Below are 21,373 nucleotides of genomic sequence, written 5' to 3' on the forward strand. Positions count from 1 at the left end.
TTGCTTTCTTAACCGCCTGCTGTACCTGCATGCCAACCTTGAATGACTGATGTACCATGACACCCAGGTCTCGTTGCACCTCCCTTTTTCCTAATCTGTCACCATTCAGATAATAGTCTGTCTCTCTGTTTTTACCACCAAAGTGGATAACCTCACATTTATCCACATTATACTTCATCTGCCATGCATTTGCCCACTCACCTAACCTATCCAAGTCGCTCTGCAGCCTCATAGCATCCTCCTCGCAGCTCACACTGCCACCCAACTTAGTGTCATCCGCAAATTTGGAGATACTACATTTAATCCCCTCGTCTAAATCATTAATGTACAATGTAAACAGCTGGGGCCCCAGCACAGAACCTTGCGGTACCCCACTAGTCACTGCCTGCCATTCTGAAAAGTCCCTATTTACTTCTACTCTTTGCTTCCTGTCTGACAACCAGTTCTCAATCCATGTCAGCACACTACCCCCAATCCCATGTGCTTTAACTTTGCACATTAGTCTCTTGTGTGGGACCTTGTCGAAAGCCTTCTGAAAGTCCAAATATACCACATCAACTGGTTCTCCCTTGTCCACTCCACTGGAAACATCCTCAAAAAATTCCAGAAGATTTGTCAAGCATGATTTCCCTTTCACAAATCCATGCTGACTTGGACCTATCATGTCACCTCTTTCCAAATGCACTGCTATGACATCCTTAATAATTGATTCCATCATTTTACCCACTACCGATGTCAGGCTGATATAATTACCGATATAATTCCCTGTTTTCTCTCTCCCTCCTTTTTTAAAAAGTGGGGTTACATTGGCTACCCTCCACTCGATAGGAACTGATCCAGAGTCAATGGAATGTTGGAAAATGATTGTCAATGCATCCGCTATTTCCAAGGCCACCTCCTTAAGTACTCTGGGATGCAGTCCATCAGGCCCTGGGGATTTATCGGCCTTCAATCCCATCAATTTCCCCAACACAATTTCCCGACTAATAAGGATTTCTCTCAGTTCCTCCTCCTTACTAGACCCTCTGACCCCTTTTATATCCGGAAGGTTGTTTGTGTCCTTAGTGAATACCGAACCATAGTACTTGTTCAATTGGTCCGCCATTTCTTTGTTACCCGTTATGACTTCCCCTGATTCTGACTGCAGGGGACCTATGTTTGTCTTTACTAACCTTTTTCTCTTTACCTATCTATAGAAACTTTTGCAATCCGTCTTAATGTTCCCATTAGATGCAGGAAGAATGTTCCCGATGATGGGGAAGTTCAGAATCAGCGGACACAGTCTTAGGATAAGGGGTAGGCCATTTAGGACTGAGATGAGGAGAAATTTCTTCACTCAGAGAGTTGTTAACCTGTGGAATTCCCTACCGCAGAGAGTTGTTGATGCCAGTTCATTGGATATATTCAAGAGGGAGTTAGATATGGCCCTTACGGCTAAAGGGATCAAAGGGTATGGAGAGAAAGCAGGAAAGGAGTACTGATGGAATGATCAGCCATGATCTTATTAAATGGTGGTGCAGGCTCGAAGGGCCGAATGGCCTACTCCTGCACCTATTTTCTATGTTTCTATGTTTCCATTACCATGCCTAAATCTGCAGGCTGTGCCATCTCCACTCCTGTGGTGGGCATTGGCAGCCTACTGAGAGCATCGGCACAGTGTTCTGTGACTGGCCTGTGGCGGATGGCGTAGTTGTATGCGGACAACGTGAGCGCCCATCTCTGGATGCGGGCTAATGCATTCGTATTTATCCCCTTGCTTTCAGAAAAGAGGGATATAAGCGGCTTATGGTCAGTTTCCAATTCAAATTTGAGCCCGGACAGATATTGCTGCATTTTCTTTACCCCATAAACAAACGCTAACGCTTCTTTTTCGATCATACTGTAGGCTCTCTCGGCCTTAGACAGACTTCTGGATGCATAAGCAACCGGTTGTAATTTCCCAAATTCATTAGCTTGTTGCAATACACACCCGACCCCATACGACAACGCATCACATGCTAGTACCAAACGTTTACATGGATCGTACACCACAAGCAATTTGTTTGAACATAACAGCTTCCTAGCTTACTCAAAGGCATTTTCATGGCTTTTACCCCATTCCTATTCATCTCCTTTATGTAGTAAAGAGTGCCGGGGTTCTAACAATGTGCTAAGACCCGGTAAGAAGTTACCAATATAGTTCAGGAGTCCGAGAAATGACCACAGCAAAGGCACGTTCTGTGGTCTCGGTGCATTCTTGATTGCCTTTGTCTTCGAATCGGTGGACGTGATGCCGTCCGCCGCGATTCTTCTCTCCAGGAACTCCACTTCAGACGCCAGGAAAATGCACTTTCAGCGTTTTCGCCTGAGCCCCACACGATTAAGCCGACTAAGAACTTCCTCCAGGTTCTACAGGTGCTCGACGGTGTCCCGACCTGTAACCAAGATGTCGTCCTGGAAGACCACGGTGCACGGGACCGCCTTCAGCAAGCTTTCCATGTTCCTCTGGAATATTGCCACGGCCGATCGAATCTAAAGCGGTCATCTGTGGTAAATGAAGAGACCTTTGTGCGTGTTGATACAGGTGAGGCCTTTTGATGATTCCTCCAGCTCCTGCATTATGTAGGCCGAGGTCAAGTCCAGCTTCATGAACGTTTTCCCTCCTGCCAGCGTCGCAAATAGGTTGTCTGCTTTCGGTAGCAGGTATTGACCCTGCAGTGAGAAACGATTGATAGTTTACTTTCTAATCACCACAGATTCTGATGGTGCCATCTCCCTTGAGGACTGGAACAATTGGACTGGCCCACTCATTGAATTCGATCGGCGAAATGATGCCTTCTCGTTGCAGCCTGTCCAGTTTGATCGCCACCCTCTCTCTCATCATGTAAAGTACCGCTCTCGCCTTGTGATGGATGGGTCGCGCCCGCAGAATCAAATGGATCTGCACTTTTGCTCCTTGGAACTTCCCGATTCCCGGTTCGAATAGCGAGGAGAACTTGGTTAGGACCTGGACACATGAGGTGTCGTCGACGGGCGAAAGTGCTCGGACGTTGTCCCAGTTCCAGCGAATCCTTCCCAGCCAGCTCCTGCCAAACAGCGTGGGGCTATCGCCCGCTACCACCCAGAGTGGTAACTCGTGCACCGCTCCATCGTAAGAGAACTTTACAGTAGCACTGCCGCTTACGGGAATCAGTTCCTTTGTGTACGTTCTCAGTTTAGTACGAATGGGACTCAGGACTGGCCTTGAGGCCTTGCTGCACCACAATTTATCGAAAGTCTTTTTGCTCATTGTGGACTGGCTTGCGTCCATGTCCAGCTCCATGGACACTGGAAGTCCATTTAATTCAACCTTCAGCATTATCGAGGGACACTTTGTGGTAAATGTGTGCACCCCATATACCTCTGCCTCCTCGGTCTGAGGCTCTGGTTCGTCGTGATCCACCGTGGATCTGTCCTCCTCTGCAACATGGTGGTTTTCAGCTTGCCTGCACATACATTGGAGGTGTCCCATTGTTCCACAGCCCTTGCAAATGTATCCTTTGAAGCGGCATGAATGGAACTGATGATCACCCCTGCAGCACCAACAACGTATTAATGGCCTTGTATTCACCACCCTTGATGGTGGACTCTGAGTCATCTGCGGACGTGCAGCTGCAGGCGTGAAAGTCCTGCCCTGTACATTTCGATTCGAAAACAACGTTACTTTGTTCACGGTACTTGCAGCAGCATTCGTGTGCTGCGAAATTTGTTTGGTATTGTCACTGGTGGTGATAAATGCCTGGACTATCGCTATGGCTTTACTCAAGGTTGGGGTCCCAACAGTCAAAAGTTTGCGAAGTATTACTTCATGGCCAATGCCAAGTACAAAGAAGTCCCTGAGCAGGTGCTCCAAGTGTCCTTCAAATTCGCAATGTCCTGCAAGGCACCTTAGCTCGGCGACATAGCTCGCCACTTCCTGGCCTTCAGAGCTCTTGTGGTGTAGAACCAATACCTTGACATCAGAACGCTTTCCTTCGGGTTTAGATGCTCCCGGACCAGTGTGCACAACTCATCGTATGACATGTCTATGGGTTTCACGAGAGCGAGCAGATTTTTCATGAGCCATTCATTGGTGCCCCGCAAACGGTGAGTAGGATCGCCCTTCGTTTGCCAGCGTTCGCTTCTCCTTCCAGCTCGTTGGCCACGAAGTATTGGTCGAGTCGCTCCACGAAAGCTTCCCAATCATCTCCCTCCGAAAATGTCTCCAGGATGCCCACGGTTCTCTGCATTGTTGTGGTGGGGTTCATCATTTGCATCTCGTCGCCAGTTGTTATGTCTTGAATAAAGAGTCAGACTAGATACTGCAAGCTCAAAATAAGGTGTGACCGTAGTCCTTTATTACAGATCTCAGAGTGCCTCTCCAGCCTGTGAGGCCTCATTATATTCAGGTGCTCCCAAGGGATTCTGGGATCCCTTGGGACTCCAGGGGATAATCCCACTGGTGGTTAGACATGGTATTTCCAGGTTTACATACATAACAGCCTGCACTGCATCTAGTGGGTGGAAGGAGGCCCGTATCCAGTGTCTTCAAGAGGATATTGATGGAGATAGCCCAGGAGGTGTCAGCGGCAGACACAGTGGGCAGAACTGGCACCCAAAGCTGTAAGAAGTTTAACGACCTCATGGGGATTGTCAGAGTAAGTACACTTCACATTTATGTAGGTTTGCCATGGTTGCAAGATCAGTGTCTCACACAATGTTAAGTCTTTGATGGAGCTGCCTCTTCTCTATGGGTTCCAGGCCATGGTGCGGAGTTGTGTGGCTCACAACTCCAGCCATGCCCTTTGCATTCAGGATGCACGTGCCCACTTAGAATCATATAATCATATAAATCTACAGCATGAAAGGAGGCCATTTTGGCCATCGTGTCTGCGCTGGCTGACCAAGAGTTATCCAGCCTAATCCCATTTTCCAGCTCTTGGTTCGTAGCCCTGCAGGTTACGGCACTTTAAATGCACATCCAAGCATCTTTTACATGTGGTGAGGGTTTCTGTATTTACCAACCTTTCAGGCAGTGAGTTCCAGATCCCCACCACCCTCTGGGTGAAGAAAGTTCCCCTCATATCTCCTCTGAACCTCCCCACAATTACTTTAAATCTGTGCCTATGGGTTGTTGGCCCCTCTGCCATGCGAAATAGGTAATTCTTTCTCCATTCTATCCAGGTCCTTCATAATTTTATACACCTCAGGTCTCCCCTTAGCCTCCTCTGTTCCAAAGAAAGCAGACCCAGCATCTCCAATCTTTCCTCATAGCTAAAATTCTCCAGTCCAGGTAATGTTCTTGTAAATCTCTTCTGAACCTTTCCAGTGGAATCACATCTTTCCTGTAATTTAATGACCAGATCTGCACACAGTACTCCAGCTGTGGCCTAACCAGTGTTTTATATAGTTCAAGCATAACCTCCTTGCTCTTGTATTCCATACCTCGACTTATAAAGGCAAGTATTCCATATGCCTTCTTAACCACCTTATCTACCTGGCCTGCTACCTTCAGGGATCTGTGGACCTGCACTCCAAGGACAATTTTCAGTGTCGTATCATTTAATGTGTATTCCATTTGTTATGTATTTAACCCTTGCAACCAGTATCACACTACCACCAGAGGGCCTACTTATTGGAGTCCCAAGGGATCCTAGCATCCCAGAGGTATCTGCACTCTGGAGTCTTATTAAAGGAGCTAAGGTCACACTTGCTCATTGTTCATAGTACTCAGTCTCATCCTTTATTATGAGTATATCAATTGGCGACAAGGTAATGAACAACTGCGCGAAAATGCAAACAACAGTTGGTATCCTGCAGAATTTCTCAGAAGGGGATGATTGGGAGGCCTTCGTGGAGAGACTCGACCAATACTTTGTGGCCAACGAGCTGGAAGGGGACGAGAACGCTGCCAAATGAAGGGCGATCCTCCTTACTTTCTGTGGGACAACAACCTATGGCCTCATGAAGAATCTTCTAGTTCTGGTAAAACCAACAACTAAATCCTCTGAAGAATTGTGTATGCTGGTCTGGGAGCACCTAAATCCAAAGGAAAGTGTTTTGATGGCGAGGTATCGGTTCTACACGTGTCAACGGTTGGAGGGCCAGGAAGTGGCAAGCTATGTCGCTGAACTAAGGTGCCTCGCAGGACATTGCGACTTTAAGGGATTCCTAGAACAAATGCTGAGAGACTTTTTTGTACTGGGCATTGGCCATGAGGTAATCCTTCCCAAACTCTTGACTGTTGAAACTCTGACTCTAAGCAAAGCCATAACGATAGCCCAGGCATTTATGTCCACCAGCGATAACACGAAACAGATTTCACAGAGTAAAGAGGTTGCGGCCAGTACTGTGCACAAAGTAACATCGTTTTCGAGCAGGAATATACATGGCAGAACGTACATGCCAGCTGCTACTGCACGACCTCAGATGACCCAGAAGCCGTCATCAATCGTTAATGCGAGGCAGTTAACACCTTGTTGGCGTTGTGGAGATGATCATCAATGCCGCTTCAATCACTATGCGTGCAACTGCTGCAGAACAATGGGACACCTCCAGCGAATGTGCAAGCGAGCTGCAAACCCTGCAAACCCTGCAAACCACCACGTTGCAGAGGAAGATCGATCCACGGTGGGTCAGGCTAAATTGGAGACTCGTACCGAGGAGGCAGGAGCGTACGGGGTACACACATTCACCTCGAAATGTCCACCAATAATGTTGAAAGTTGAACTGAACGGAATTCCAGTATCTATGGAACTGGACATGGGTGCAAGTCAGTCCATAATGAGTAAAAAGGCCTATGGCAAGCTGTGGTGCAACAAGGCACTAAGGACTTACACCAAAGAACTAATCCCTGTAATTGGCAGTGCAGAAGTCAAAGTACACAAACTCCCGCTGTGGATCGTTCACCAAGTTGGACCTGACCTCGGCCTACCTGATGCAGGAGCTGGAGGAGTCTTCAAAAGGCCTCACCTGCATCAACACGCACAAAGGTCTGTTCATCTATAACAGATGCCCATTTGGGATTCGGTCGGCCGCGGCAATCTTCCACGGAATATGGAGAGCCTGCTAAAGTCAGTTCCTCGCACCGTGGTTTTCCAGGATGACATACTGGTTATAGGTCGGGACACCATTGAGCACTTGAAGAATCTGGAAGAGGTCCTTAGTTGGTTGGATCACGTAGGACTCAGGTTGAAATGCTCGAAGTGTGTTTTCTTGGTGCTGGAGGTCAAGTTCTTGGGAAGAAGAATTGCAGCAGACGGCTTCAGACGAAAAGACAGAGGCCACCAAGAAGGCGCTGAGACCACAGAGCATGACAGAGCTGCGGTTGTTCCTTAACTGGGACTCCTTAACTATTTTGGTAATTTCCTACCTGGGTTAAGCACCCTGCCACAATCCCTACATGTGCTACTGCGCAAGGGAGATGACTAGGTATAGGGGAATTCATAAGAGGCTGCCTTTGAGAAAGCCAGAAATCTGTTGTGTTTAAACAAACTCCTGTATAACCCTTGTAAACGATTAGTGCTAGTTTGCGATGAATCGTCATACAGGGTCGGGTGTGTGTTACAACAGGCTAACGAATCGGGGATTTTGCAACCGGTCGCTTATGCGTCCAAGAGTTTGTCCAAGGCCGAAAGGGTCTACAGCATGATTGAAAAAGAGGCACTGCCATGCATTTACGGGGTAAAAAAAATGCACCAGTACTTGTTTGGCCTCAAGTTTGAGCTTGAAACTGACCACAACCCGCTCATATCGCTGTTCTCTGAAAGCAAAGGGATTAACACCAATGCTTCTGCCTGCATCCAAAGATGGGCACTCTCGCTGTCGGCATACAACTATGTAATCTGCCACAGACCAGGCACAGAGAACTGCGCTGATGCTCTCAGTTGGCTACCATTGCCCACCACCGGAGTGTAAATGGCACAGCCTGCGGACTTGCTCGTGGTAATGGATGCATTCGAAAACGTAAAGTCACCCGTTACGGCCCGCCAGATCAGGACCTGAACAAACCAGGATCCTTTACTGTCCTTGGTAAAAAAACTGTGTCCTCCATGAGAACTGGTCCAGCATCTCAGCGGAGATGCAGGAGTCGATTAAGCCGTTCCACAGGCGCAAAAACGAAATATCCCTGCAGGCGGACTGTCTGTTGTGGGATAATCCCGTGGTCTTGCCCAAGAAAGGCAGAGATACGTTCATTTGTGAACTGTACAGTACCTACCTGGGCATTGTAATGATGAAAGCCATAGCCAGATCCCATGTGTGGTGGCCCGGCATCGACTCAGATTTAGAGTCATGCGTGCGCCAGTGCAACACTTGCTCTCAGCTGAGCAATGCATCCAGACAGGCACCGCTAAGTTTGTGGCCGTGGCCCTCCAAACCGTGATCGAGGGTCCACGTGGACTATGCGGGCCCATTTCTAGGCAAAATGTTCTTGGTTGTCATGGATGCTTACTCAAAATGGATTGAATGTGCAATAATGTCTGTAAGCACGTCAACGGCCACCATTGAGAGCTTACGAGCCATTTTTGCCACACACGGCCTGCCTAATGTCCTAGTCAGCGATAATGGGCCGTGTTCCACCAGTGTTGAATTCAAGGAATTCATGACCGCAATGGGATCAAGCACGTCACATCTGCCCGTTCAAGCCTGCATCCAATGGCCAGGCAAAACGGGCAGTTCAGATCATCAAGCAAAGCTTGAAATGTGTGTCGGAAGGCACCCTGCAGACTCGACTTACCCGAGTGCTGCTCAGCTACCGCACCAGACCTCACTCGCTCACCGGGGTTCCCCCAACCGAGCTGCTCATGAAAAAGGTGCTTAAAACAATGCTCTGCCTTGTCCACCCTGATCTCCATGATCTCGTGGAGGGCAGGAGGCATCAACAAAGTGTACCATGACCGCGCAAATTTGTCACGCGATATTGAGATAAATGACCCTGTGTTTGTACTCAATTATGAACATGGTTCCAAATGGCTCGCTGGCACGGTCATAGTCAAAGGCAGAATGGGCAGTTCAGACCATCTCCAGCAGCCCCGCAAGGCCGGCTGCCCAGCAGTCCAAAGAAGAATTAACCAACTCACCCACACCCACATTTGTACTGAGCGAAAAGCCCCAGATCGTCTCACCCTGTAAATAAGTGTACTATTAACTTTACAAGGGAGTGATGTTATGTATTTAACCCTTTGCAACCTGTATCACACCACCACCAGAGGGCCTATCTGTTGGAGTCCCAAGAGATTCCAGCAGACCTTGGGAGCACTGTATATAAGCAGACCACCCACGAGGTACCTGCACTCTGGAGTCTTATTAAAGGAGCTAAGGTCACACTTGCTCATTGTTCACAGTACTCAGTTTCATCCTTTATTATGAGAGTATCATATGAGTGTATGTCCCTTGACATCCAGGGGTCTCTAGATTTGTTAGCCCCACCCTTTTTTTAAGGAAACATACTTGCTCTGTACCCTCAGGATCTCCTCCTTGAATGCCTCCCGCTGCTCTGACACTGATTTACCATCAAGTAGCCATTTCCAGTCCACTTTGGCCAAATCCCATCTCCGCTCAGCAAAATTGGCTTTACCCCAATTGAGAATTTTTATTCCTGGCCCCCTTTGTTCTTTTCCAGAACTGCCCTCCCATTGAACCCCTTCCACCTGCCCCTCTTCATTCCCCAAAAGCAAGTTCCGAACCCTAATCATTGTCACCCCTTCTCGCACTCCCCTTCCAGTGTTGATATGCCTTGTCCAAACATCACCCTGAGCCGCTATGCTACCTGGCGCTCACCTGCTCCCAGTTTTTCCACATTCTCAGTCACACAGATTGAACTGAACACATTTGCACTTCCTCACAGTGGCAGCTATTGAACTATGGAAGGTATATGTGGCACACGAAGAGGTGGACACTTACTCAGCCCTTCTTCTTGCTCTTATTGCAGGCCAAGCTATTGCATAATAGGAGGGAGCAGCATCGCACTGGAGGCAGACAGTCTGAACTGCACGAGCCGACAGAGGTGGAGCAGAATGTCGGCCCTCATTGGCACCCAGCTTCATGCGGTGACCAGTGGCAAGGCCGAGCACCCTTCGGGTAGTGATGGTATGTGAATGGCATTTGCGATTGATGTGACTTCCTTGACCCCTAATAGCAAGTGGCCTAGCCCCTTTACATATACATGTCCAATGCCACCTTCCTCTTATCTGCCTTCACCCTCCCCTGCAGGTAACTACACGTCTGTTGTTTTGTGCTAACAGATGACTAGGCAGAAGTGCAACAGACTTCCCGTGAGCCATCGCCATCCGGCCATGGTGAAGATAATGAGGATGTGGAGGACAGTCTGCTAGCTGGGTGGCTATGTCCAGGGAGAACACGGAAATGCACTGCAAGCTCATGGGTGCATTGAGTAGGGTCCCGCAGAGCATAGACGGACTTACTGTGAGTGTGGCGGAGGTCGCCTCATGCATTTTACATGCATTTGAGGACTCTAGCGAGCCTATCCTTGCCCTCTTACAGAGGCAGATGGGCTCCAGCAGCTACAGTGGAGTTCCAGAGTGTGTGGCACATGCCATGGCAGCAGTGATCGCATCCAGCTTGCTATGCTCCATCTAGGTGATATCATGCGATCACTGACTGCTGCCATCCTCACTGTGTTCCCCACTGTCCAACAGAGAAGTGATGGTGTTGAAGCAGGCCAGCAAGTTGTGCTCACACATCATGCTCCGGATGCAGAGACCCAGCCCCGTGTGCGTGTCAGTGGTCCCCAGGAAATGGAAGATACTGACCTTCCTCAAAATGACAGAATTCCGGCTCCCACCACTAACTCTGTGACCATGTCTGCTCCCGGGAACACAGCAGCCCTCAAGCAGCCTTGCTGTAGCACTGAGGCCTCATTGAGGAGGAGCATCAGGAATGGGAGGGGGTAAAGGATAGCGGGGTGGGGGGGGGGGGAGCGGGGGGAAGCACAGGGCAAGTCCCAGTAATCTGCAGGACAAGGTTGTGGAGATGCCCTGATTTTTGTTTATTATGCCTGTAAGTAGTTACACTGATTTAATGCACTTCATTGTTAGTCACTCAAGTACCATAAAATGTTATTTCCAATATTTTTTCACTACTTTCCTCCCTCTGCCTTTGCACCGAACGGCTTCTCATCCTTGGTGATTTCAACCTCCATCTCAATTCACCATGCTCTCTCTCCTCTGTGTTCACTAGCCTTCTGTCCTCCCTTAATCTGTCCACAACCCCTCGACCTTGCCATCTCTCGTGGCCTCGCTACTCCCATCATGTCAATCACAGATAAGGCCATCTTTGAACACTGTCTCGTATCGCTATCCACCCACATCCCCTTCCACCCCTCACCCCCTCCAACTCTAACTCCTTCTGTGTCCGCCCCTAGAAAAATCTCTCACCCGACTCTCTTACAACTGCACTTATTCAACTCACAACTGTCCAGCTTTTGGCCCTTCATTCACCATGACATCTCTGCAGCTACCGATCTGCTCAACCACACCCTCACTCCTTTGATGTCCAAGACTACCTCTGGTGTCCCCCAAGGATCTATCCTTGGCCCCCTCCTATTTCTCATCTATATGTTGCCCCTTGGCAACATCATTTAGAAACACAATGTCAGTTTCCATGTGTACGCTGATGACATGAAGCTCTACCTCACTACCACTTCTCTCGACCCCTCCACAGTCTCGAAATTGTCAGACTGTTTGTCCGATATCCAGTTCTGGATGAGCAGAAATTTTCTCCAATTGAATATTGGGAAGACCAAAGCCATTTTTTTCGGTCCCTGCCACAAACTCTGTTCCCGAGCCACTGACTCCATCACTCTCCGCAACTCATGTCTGAGATTGAACCAGACTATTTGCAACTCTGAAATGAGCTTTCTGTTGTGTATTTGTAAAGCATGCACTCCCATGTTCCGCCACGAGGGAGCGCATCCCCTGAAGTCCCAAGAGATCCCAGCATCCCTTGGGAGCACTGTATATAAGCCGGCCCCTAAGGCTTGTTACTCATTCTGGAGTGCCTTAATAAAGACTGAAGTCACTGTTACTTTAACCTCCCTGTGTGCAGTCTCATCTGTGTTAGGAACACAACAACTGGCGACGAGTACACAAATCCACGCAATGATGCAGCAAACGGTGGGCATTCTGGAGAAGTTCTTGGAGGGTGAGGACCTGGAAACCTATGTCGAACAGTTAGACCAGTACTTTGTAGCCAATGAGCTGGATGGAGAAGGGAGCACTGCAAAAAGGAGAGCGGTCCTCCTCACGGTCTGTGGGGCACCGACCTACAGCCTCTTGAAGAATCTTCTGGCTCCGGTGAAACCCACAGATAAGTCATATGAGGAGCTGTGTACACTGATTCTGGAGCATCTTACCTGAGGGAGAGCATGTTGATGGCGAGGTATCGGTTCTATACGTACCAGCGATCTGAAGGTCAGGAAGTGGCGAGCTACGTCGCCGAGCTAAGGCAACTTGCAGGAAAATTTGAGTTTGATGGCTACCTGGAGCAAATGCTCAGAGACTTTTTTGTACTGGGCATTGGCCACGAGACCATACTACGAAAACGTTTGACTGTAGAGACACCAACCCTCAGTAATGTCTTTGCGATAGCACCGGTGTTTATGTCCACCAGTGATAACAGCAAACAAATCTCTCAGCACACCAGTGCTAGCAATGTTCATAAATTAACTGGAACTGTGTTTGCGAGCAGAAATGTACAGGGCAGAAACCACGAGTCTGCAACTGCCAGCAGGCCTCAGGTGACCCAGATGACTCGGAGTCCGCAACAAAGGATGAATGCAAGGCAATTCACACCTTGTTAGTGTTGTGGAGGCTTCCAATCAGCCTATTCATGCCGCTTCAAAGGGTATGTTTGCAAGAGCTGTGGAACAATGGGGCACCTCCAACGAGCTTGCAGACAAGCTGCAAGCTCTGCAAAACCTGCTAACCACCACGTGGCAGAGGAAGATCGGTCCATGGTGAACCAAAGCAATTTCGAGCCTCAGAGAGGGGAGGCAGATGCTGAAGTACACGGGGTGCACACATTTTCAATGAAATGTCCACCTATAATGCTAAACGTAAAATTAAATGGCTTACCCATAGCCATGGAACTGGACACTGGTGCTAGCCAATCCATCATGAGTAAAAAGATGTTTGAGAGACTGTGGTGCAACAAGGCACTCAGACCAGCCCTGAGCCCCATCCACATGAAACTGAGAACGTACACCAAAGAGCTTATCGCTGTCCTGGGCAGCTCCATGGTCAAGCTCACCTACAAAGGCACGGTGCACAAACTGCCACTATGGATTGTCCCAGGTGATCGCCCCACACTGCTTGGAAGGAGCTGGCTGGGCAAAATCCGCTGGAACTGGGATGACATCCGAGTGCTATCACATGTCGATGAGGCTTCATGTACCCTGGTTCTGAACAAATTCCCTTCCCTTTTTGAGCCAGGTATTGAAAACTTTTCCAGGGCGAAGGTGCGGATCCACTTGGTCCCAGAGGCATGACCCATTCACCGCAAGGCATGAGCAGTACCTCACATGATGAGGGAGAGAGCTGGACAGGCTGTAACGTGAGGGCATTATCTCCCCAGTGGAATTCAGAGATTGGCCAGCCTAATTGTTCCAGTACTCAAAAGTGATGGCACAGTCAGGATTTGCGGCGATTATAAAGTAACTATTAATTGTTTCTCGCTACAGGACCAATACCCGCTACCGAAGGCAAACGACTTATTTGCGACGCTGGCAGGAGGCAAGACATTCACCAAGCTCGACCTGACTTCGGCCTACATGACGCAGGAGCTGAAGGAGTCTTCAAAGAGCCTGCATCAACATGCACAAGGGGCTATTCATCTACAACAGATGCCTGTTTGGAATTCGGTTGGCTGCAGCGATGTTCCAGAGAAACATGGAGAGCCGACTCAAGTCGGTACCACGCATGGTGATTTTTCAGGACGACATATTGGTCACGGGTCGGGACACCGTCGAGCACCTACAAAACCTGGAGGAGGTCCTCCAGCGACTGGATCGGGTAGGGCTGCGGCTGAAGAGGTCGAAATGCGTCTTCATTGCAACAGAAGTGGAGTTTTTGGGGAGAAAGATTTGGCGGACGGTATTCGGCCCACAGACACCAAGACAGAGGCTATCAGGAACGCGCCCAGGCCACAGAACGTCACGGAGCTGCGGTCATTGCTGGGACTCCTCAACTACTTTGGTAATTTCCTACCGGGGTTAAGCATCCTCTTAGAGCCCCTACATGTGTTATTGCGTAAAGGTGAGAACTGGGTATGGGGAAAAAAAACAAGTAATTGCTTTTGAGAAAGCCAGAAACATTTTATGCTCCAACAAGCTGCTTGTATGGTATAACCCGTGTAAAAGACTCGTGCTAGCTTGTGACGCGTCGTCGTACGGAGTCGGTTGTGTATTACAACAAGCTAATGTTGCGGGGAAGTTGCAACCTGTCGCCTATGCTTCCAGGAGCTTGTCTAAGGCCGAGAGGGCCTACAACATGATTGAGAAAGAGGCATTAGCGTGTGTGTTCGGGGTAAAGAAAATGCATCAGTACCTGTTTGGCCTCAAATTTGAGCTGGAAACCGATCACAAGCCCCTCACATCCCTGTTCGCTGAAAACAAGGGGATAAATACTAATGCCTCAGCCCGCATACAAAGGTGGGCACTCGTGCTATCAGCGTATAACTACACCATCCGCCACAGGCCAGGCACCGAGAACTGTGCGGATGCCCTCAGTCGGCTACCATTGCCCAACACGGGGGTGGAAATGGCGCAGCCTGCAAACTTGTTGAATTTGGCACAGCCCGCAGACTTGTTGATGGTCATGGAAGCGTTTGAAAATGATAAATCACCTGTCACGGCCCGCCAGATTAGGACTTGGATCAGCCAAGATCCTCTGCTGTCCCGAGTAAAAAACTGTGTACTGCATGGGAGCTGGGCCAGCGTTCCTATTGAAATGCAAGAGCTAATCAAGCTGTTCCAGCGGCGAAAGGACGAGCTGTCCATTCAGGTAGACTGCCTGTTGTGGGATAACCACGTAATGCTACCCAAAAAGGGCAGGGAGACGTTCATCTCGGATCTTCACAGCACACACCCGGGTATAGTAATGATGAAAGCGATAACCAGATCCCATGTGTGGCCCAGTATCGACTCTGACTTAAGAGCCCTGTGTACAGCAATGCAGCGTATGTGCTCAGTTGAGCAACGCGCCCAGAGACGCACCACTAAGTTTGTGGTCCTGGCCCTCCAGACCATGGTCGAGGATCCATGTCGATTATGCGGGCCCGTTTCTCGGTAAAATGTTCCTGGTGGTGGTAGATGCTTTTTCAAAATGGATTGAATGTGAAATAATGTCGGGAAGCACCGCCACCACCACCATTGAAAGCCCGAGGGCTATGTTTGCCACCCACGGCCTGCCTGATATACTGGTCAGTGACAACGGGCCATGTTTCACCAATGCCGAATTTAAAGAATTCATGACCCGCAATGGGATCAAACATGTCACCTGAGCCCCGTTTAAACCAGCCTCCAATGGGCAGGCAGAGCGGGCAGTACAAACAATCAAACAGAGCCTCAAACGAGTCACAGAAGGCTCACTCCAAACCCGTCTGTCCTGAGTACTGCTCAGCTACTGCACGAGACTCCACTCGCTCACAGGGGTGCCTCCGGCTGAGCTACTCATGAAAAGAACACTTAAAACCGGACTCTCACTGGTTCACCCAAACCTGCATGATCAGGGAAAGAGCAGGCGGCAGCAACAAAATGTAAACGATGGTCGCGCCACTGTGTCACGGGAAATTGATCTGAATGACCCTGTGTGTGTGCTAAACTATGGACATGGTCCCAAGTGGATTGCGTACACGGTGATAGCTAATGAAGGGAGTAGGGTGCTTGTCGTCAAACTAGACAATGAACAAATTTGCAGAAAGAACCTGGACCAAACGAGGCTGTGATTCACAGACTGCCCTCAACAACCCACAGCAGACACCAGCTTTTTCGAGCCCACAACACACACCCAAAGGATCAACGACACCACGCTGGACCAGGAAATCGAACCCATCACACCCAACAGCCCAGCAAGGCCAGGCTCACCCAGTAGCCCTGCAGGGCCAACAACACGCCAGCCCAGCAAGGGCACAGCCAACACACCAGAACAGACATTTGTACCGAGGCGATCCACCAGGAAAAGAAAGGCTCCCGACCACCTCACCTTTTAAATAGTTTTCACTTTGACTTGAAGGGGAGTGATGTTGTGTATCTGTAAAACATGCGCTCCCATGTTCCGCCACCAGGGAGCGCATCCCCTGAAGTCCCAAGAGATCCCAGCATCCCTTGGGAGCACTGTATATAAGCCGGCCCCTAAGGGCTGTTACTCACTCTGGAGTGTCTTAATAAAGACTGAGGTCGCTATTATTTTAACCTTTCTGAATGCAGTTTCATCTGTGTTCTGAACACAACACTTTCAACCACATTTCTGCAGCACAACTAAGACCGCCTATTTCCACCTCCGTAACATTGACTGTCTCCACCCTTACCTTAGCTCATTTGCTGCTGAAGCCCTCATCCATGCCCTTGTTACCTCTAGACTTGACTATTCCAACGCACTCCTGGCTGGCCTCCCACATTCTACCCTACATAAACTACAGGTGATCCAAAACTCGGCTGCCGGTGTCTTAACTCGCACCAAGTCCCGCTCACCCATCACCCCTGTGCTCACTGACCTACATTGGCTTCTGGTTAAGCAATGCCTCAATTTTAAAATTCTCATCCTTATTTTCAAATCCCTCTATGGCCTCGCCCATCGCTGTCTCTGTAATCTCCTCCAGCCCCACAACACCCCGAGATGTCTGTGCTCCTCTAATTCTGCCCTCCTAAGCAACCCTGATTATAATCGCTCAAGCATTGGTGGTCGTGCCTTCTGTTGCCTAGGCCCAAGCTCTGGAATTCCCTGCCGAAACTTCTCCATCTCTCTACCTCTCTTTCCTCCTTCAAGACGCACCTTAAAACCTACCTCTTTGACCGAACTTTTGGTCACCTGCGCTCATTTATCGCATAATACTCCTGTGAAGCAACTTATGAAGCGTCACTACGTTAAAGGCACTATATAAATACAAGTTGTTGTTGTTGTTGGTCAGTGCCCTGCAACAGAACATTGTATGTTGTATGTTTTTTTTGGTGGGGGGAGTGTTTGTTACTTTGTTATAGTAAAATGTCACTTTAATCTTTTGCCATTGGTGTCTTGTGTATCATTCCAACCTTCACTGGAGATGTACCTTTATGGGGGCACATAGCGTGGCAAATATTAGCTTCAGAAGGCATTCAACAAGGTGCCACATAAGAGGTTACTGCACAAGATAAAATTTCACAGGGTTGGGGTAATATATTAGCATGGATAGAGGATTGGCAAACTAACAGAAAACAGAGAGTCAGAATAAATGGGTCATTTTCCGGTTAGCAAACAGTGACTAGAGGGGATCGGTGCTGGGTCCTCAACTATTTATTGTAGTGTATGGGGAAAGAGTCATACTCAACACTGTGAGCACAAAGTAAAGTGTGACCTTAGTCTTTTATTGCAGGTCTCCAGAGTATCTCTCCAACCTGTGAAGCCTTCTTAAATAGCTGTGCTCCCAAAGGATTATGGGATCCCTTGGGACTCCGGGGAATGAGCCCTCTGGTGGCTGTACAGAGTAAATACAAGTCCATATATATAACAACATTCCCCCGCAAAGTCAATAGGGTAACTATTTACAATGTGAGTCGATCTGGGTCCTTCTTGCCCTGGTTGATCGTCTCGGTGTGAAAGCTGGTGTTGTTGAATCATTTGTTGAGCCATTGCTGGGCTGCTGTGCAGCTAGCCTTGCTGGGCTGCCTGGTGTGTTGAGCCCTGCAGGGCTGCTGTGGATGATGGGTTCTGTTTCATGGTCAACCGTGGTGTCGGTTGCCACTGGTGTGTATGTTGGCGGATCAAAAAAGGTAGGGTCCAAGGTTGCTCAGGGTAGTCCGTGAATCTGACTTTGATTTGGTCCAAGTGTTTCCGGTGAATGAGTCCATTTGAAAGTTTGACCCGAAACACCCTGCTCCCCTCTTTGGCCATGACAGTGTCGGGAAGCCACTTGGGACCTTGTCCATAATTTAATACAAATACAGGATCATTGATTTCAATCTCGCATGACACATTTGCGCTATCATGATATGCACTTTGTTGAAGCCGCCTGCTCTCTACCTGTTCATGTAGATCAGGGTGAACGAACGAGAGTCTTGTCTTAAGTGCTCTTTTCATGAGCAGTTCAGCAGGTGGGATTCCAGTGAGTGAGTGGGGATCGTGCGGTAGCTAAGCAGGACTCGGGATAGGCGAGTCTGCAGTGAGCCTTCAGTTACCTTCTTTAAGCCTTGCTTGATGGTTTGCACTGCTCTCTCTGCCTGACCATTGGACACTGGTTTAAACGGGGCAGATGTGACATGTTTGATCCTGTTACGGTCATGAATTCTTTGAACTCAGCACTGGTAAAACATAGCCCATTGTCACTCACCAGAACATCGGGTAAGCTGTGAGTGGCAAACATGGCTCACAGGCTTTCAGTAGTGGCAGCGGATGTGCTAGCCGACATTATCTCACATTCAATTCACTTGGAGTACGCGTCTACAACCACAAGGAACATTTTACCCAAAACGGGCCTGCATAGTCGACGTGTACCCTAGATAACGGTTTGGAGGGCCAAGACCATAAACTTGGCGGCGCCTCCCTGGGTACATTGCTTAACTGCGAGCATGTATTACATCTGTGAACGCAGGACTCTAAGTCCGCATCGATATCAGGCCACCACATGTGGATCTGGCTATCACTTTCATCATTACGATGCCTGGGTGGGTACTGTGGAGGTCATTGATGAAGGTGTCTCTGCCTTTCTTGGGGACCACTACTCAATTGCCCCACAGAAGGCAGTCTGCCTGTATGTACATTTCAGCTTTGCGCCGCTGGAACGGCTTTATCTCTTCCTGCATTTCCACTGGGACACTGGGCCAGCTCCTGTGAAGCACACAGCTTTTGACTAGAGATAATAAGGGGCCCTGGCTTGTCCAGGTTTGGATCTGCCGGGCAGTGACGGGTGATTGCTCACTCTCAAATGCTTCCATAACCATGGCTAGATCTGTGGGCTGCACCATTTCCACCCCCGTGGTGGTCAGTGGCAGCCTACTAAGAGCATCGGCGCAGCTTGTTATGCCTGGCCTGTGACGGATGGCATAGTTGTATGCAGACAACGTGAGTGCCCATTTCTGGATGCGGGCCGATGCATTGGTATTTATCCCTTTACCCTCGGAAAACAGGGATATAAGTGGCTTATGGTCAGTTTCCAATTCGAATTTTAGCCCAAACAGGTATTGATGCATTCTCTTTACCCCATAGACACACGCTAACGCTTTTTTCTCAATCATGCTGTCAGCTTTCTCGGCCTTAGACAGACTCCTGGATGCATAAGCAACCGGTTGCAGTTTCCCAAAATCATTAGTTTTTTGCAATACACAAACGACGTCATATGACAACGCATCACATGCTAGTACCAAACGCTTACATGGATCATACAACACAAACAATTTGTTTGAGCAAAACAATTTTCTCGCTTTTACAAAGGCATTTTCTTGGCTTTTGCCCCAAACCCATTCACCCCCTTTTCATAGTAAGACATGTAGTGGCTCTAGCAGGGTGCTGAGACCCGATAAGAAGTTACCAAAGTAGTTCAAGAGTCTCAGAAACGACCGCAGCTCCGTCACGTTCTGTGGCCTCGGTGCGTGTTGATGCAGGTGAGGGCCTTCGATGATTTCTCCAGTTCCTGCGTCATGTAGGCTGAAGTCAGATCCAGCTTCGTGAACGTCTTTTCTCCCGCCAGCGTTGCAAAGAGGTCGGCGGCTTTTGGTAGTGGTATTGGTCCTGCAGGGAAAAACGATTGATGGTTACTTTGTAATCGCCAAAGATTCTGACGGTGCCGTCTCCCTTGAGGACTGGGACAATAGGACTGGCCCACTCGCTGAACTCGATCGGTGAAATGATGCCCTCTCATTGCAGCCGGTCTAGCTCGATCTCTACCCTTTCTTTCATCATGTACGATACTGCTCTCGCCTTGAGATGGATGGGTCATGCCCCCGGAATTAAGTGGATCTGCACTTTTGCTCCTTGGAATTTCCCGATGACTGGTTCCAACAGCGAAGGAAATTTGTTTAAGACCTGGGCACACGAAGTGTCGTCATCAGGCAATAGCGCTCAAACGTCGTCCCAGTTCCAGCGTATCTTTCCCAGCCAGCTCCTACCGAGCAGCGTGGGACCATCACCCGGTACCACGCAGAGTGGTAGCTTGTGCACCGCTCCATCATAGGAGACCTTTACAGTAGCACTGCTGATTACAGGAATCAGTTCTTTTGTGTAAGTTCTTAGTTTCGTGCGAATTGGAGTTAAGACTAGCCTTGAGGCCTTGTTGCACCACAACCTTTCGAAAGCCTTTTTGCCCGTGCCCGTGTCCAGCTCCCATTGACACAGGGAGTCCATTTAGTTCAACATTTAGCAATATTGGGATACAATTCGTGGTGAATGTGTGCACCCCATGTACCTCTGCCTACTCTATCTGAGGCTCTGTTTCATCGTGATCCTCCTCTGCAACCTGGTGGTTTGCAGGTTTAACAGGCTTAGCAGCTCACCTGCACACTCATTGGAGGTGTCCCATTGTTCCACAGGCCTTGCAAACGTATCCTTTGAATCAGCATGAATGGAAACGATGATCACCCCCGCAGCGCCAACAAGGTGTTAATGGCCTTGCATTCATCACCCTTGATGTTGGACTCTGACATATCTGCGGACGTGTAGCTGCAGGTATGTGTGACCTGCCCTGTACGTTACAATTCGAAAACAACATCACTTTGTTCACAGTACTTGCAGCAGCACTCGTGTGCTGAGAGATTGGGTTAGTATTGTCACTGGTGGCAATAAACGCCTGGGCTATCGCTATCGCCTTGCTCAAGGTTGGAGTCTCTACAGTCAAAAGTTTGCGAAGTATGGTTTCGTGGCCAATGCCAAGTATGAAAAAGTCCCTGAGCATGTGCTCCAAATGTCCTTCAAATTCGCAATGTCCTGCAAAGCGTCTTAGCTCGGCGACATAACTCGCCACTTCCTGGCCTTCAGATCTTTTGTAGGTGTTGAACCAGTACCTCACCATCAGAACACTTTCCTTTGAGTTCAAATGCTCTCGGACCAGTGTGTACAAATCGTCGTATGATTTCTCCGTGGGTTTCGCTCGAGTGAGCAGATTCTTCATAAGGCCATACGTTGGTGCCCCACAGACGGTGAGGAGGATTGCCCTTCGTTTGGCAGTGCTCTCT

General features: G+C 48.9%; 1 protein-coding gene across 1 annotated transcript in view; it reads right to left on the reverse strand.

The window, feature by feature from the left end:
- The window catches only part of LOC139266712 (dynein axonemal heavy chain 8-like), a 2,132,242-nt gene that overhangs the window by 983,674 nt on the left and 1,127,195 nt on the right, over positions 1-21,373 (reverse strand). The window contains exon 32 of the mRNA XM_070884298.1: positions 2,172-2,306. Within this exon, the coding sequence (XP_070740399.1) occupies positions 2,172-2,306 (135 nt within the window). The remainder of the gene's footprint in view (positions 1-2,171; positions 2,307-21,373) is intronic.

Source organism: Pristiophorus japonicus, chromosome 7 (assembly GCF_044704955.1).
Source record: "Pristiophorus japonicus isolate sPriJap1 chromosome 7, sPriJap1.hap1, whole genome shotgun sequence".
Classification (NCBI taxonomy): Eukaryota; Metazoa; Chordata; class Chondrichthyes; family Pristiophoridae; genus Pristiophorus; species Pristiophorus japonicus.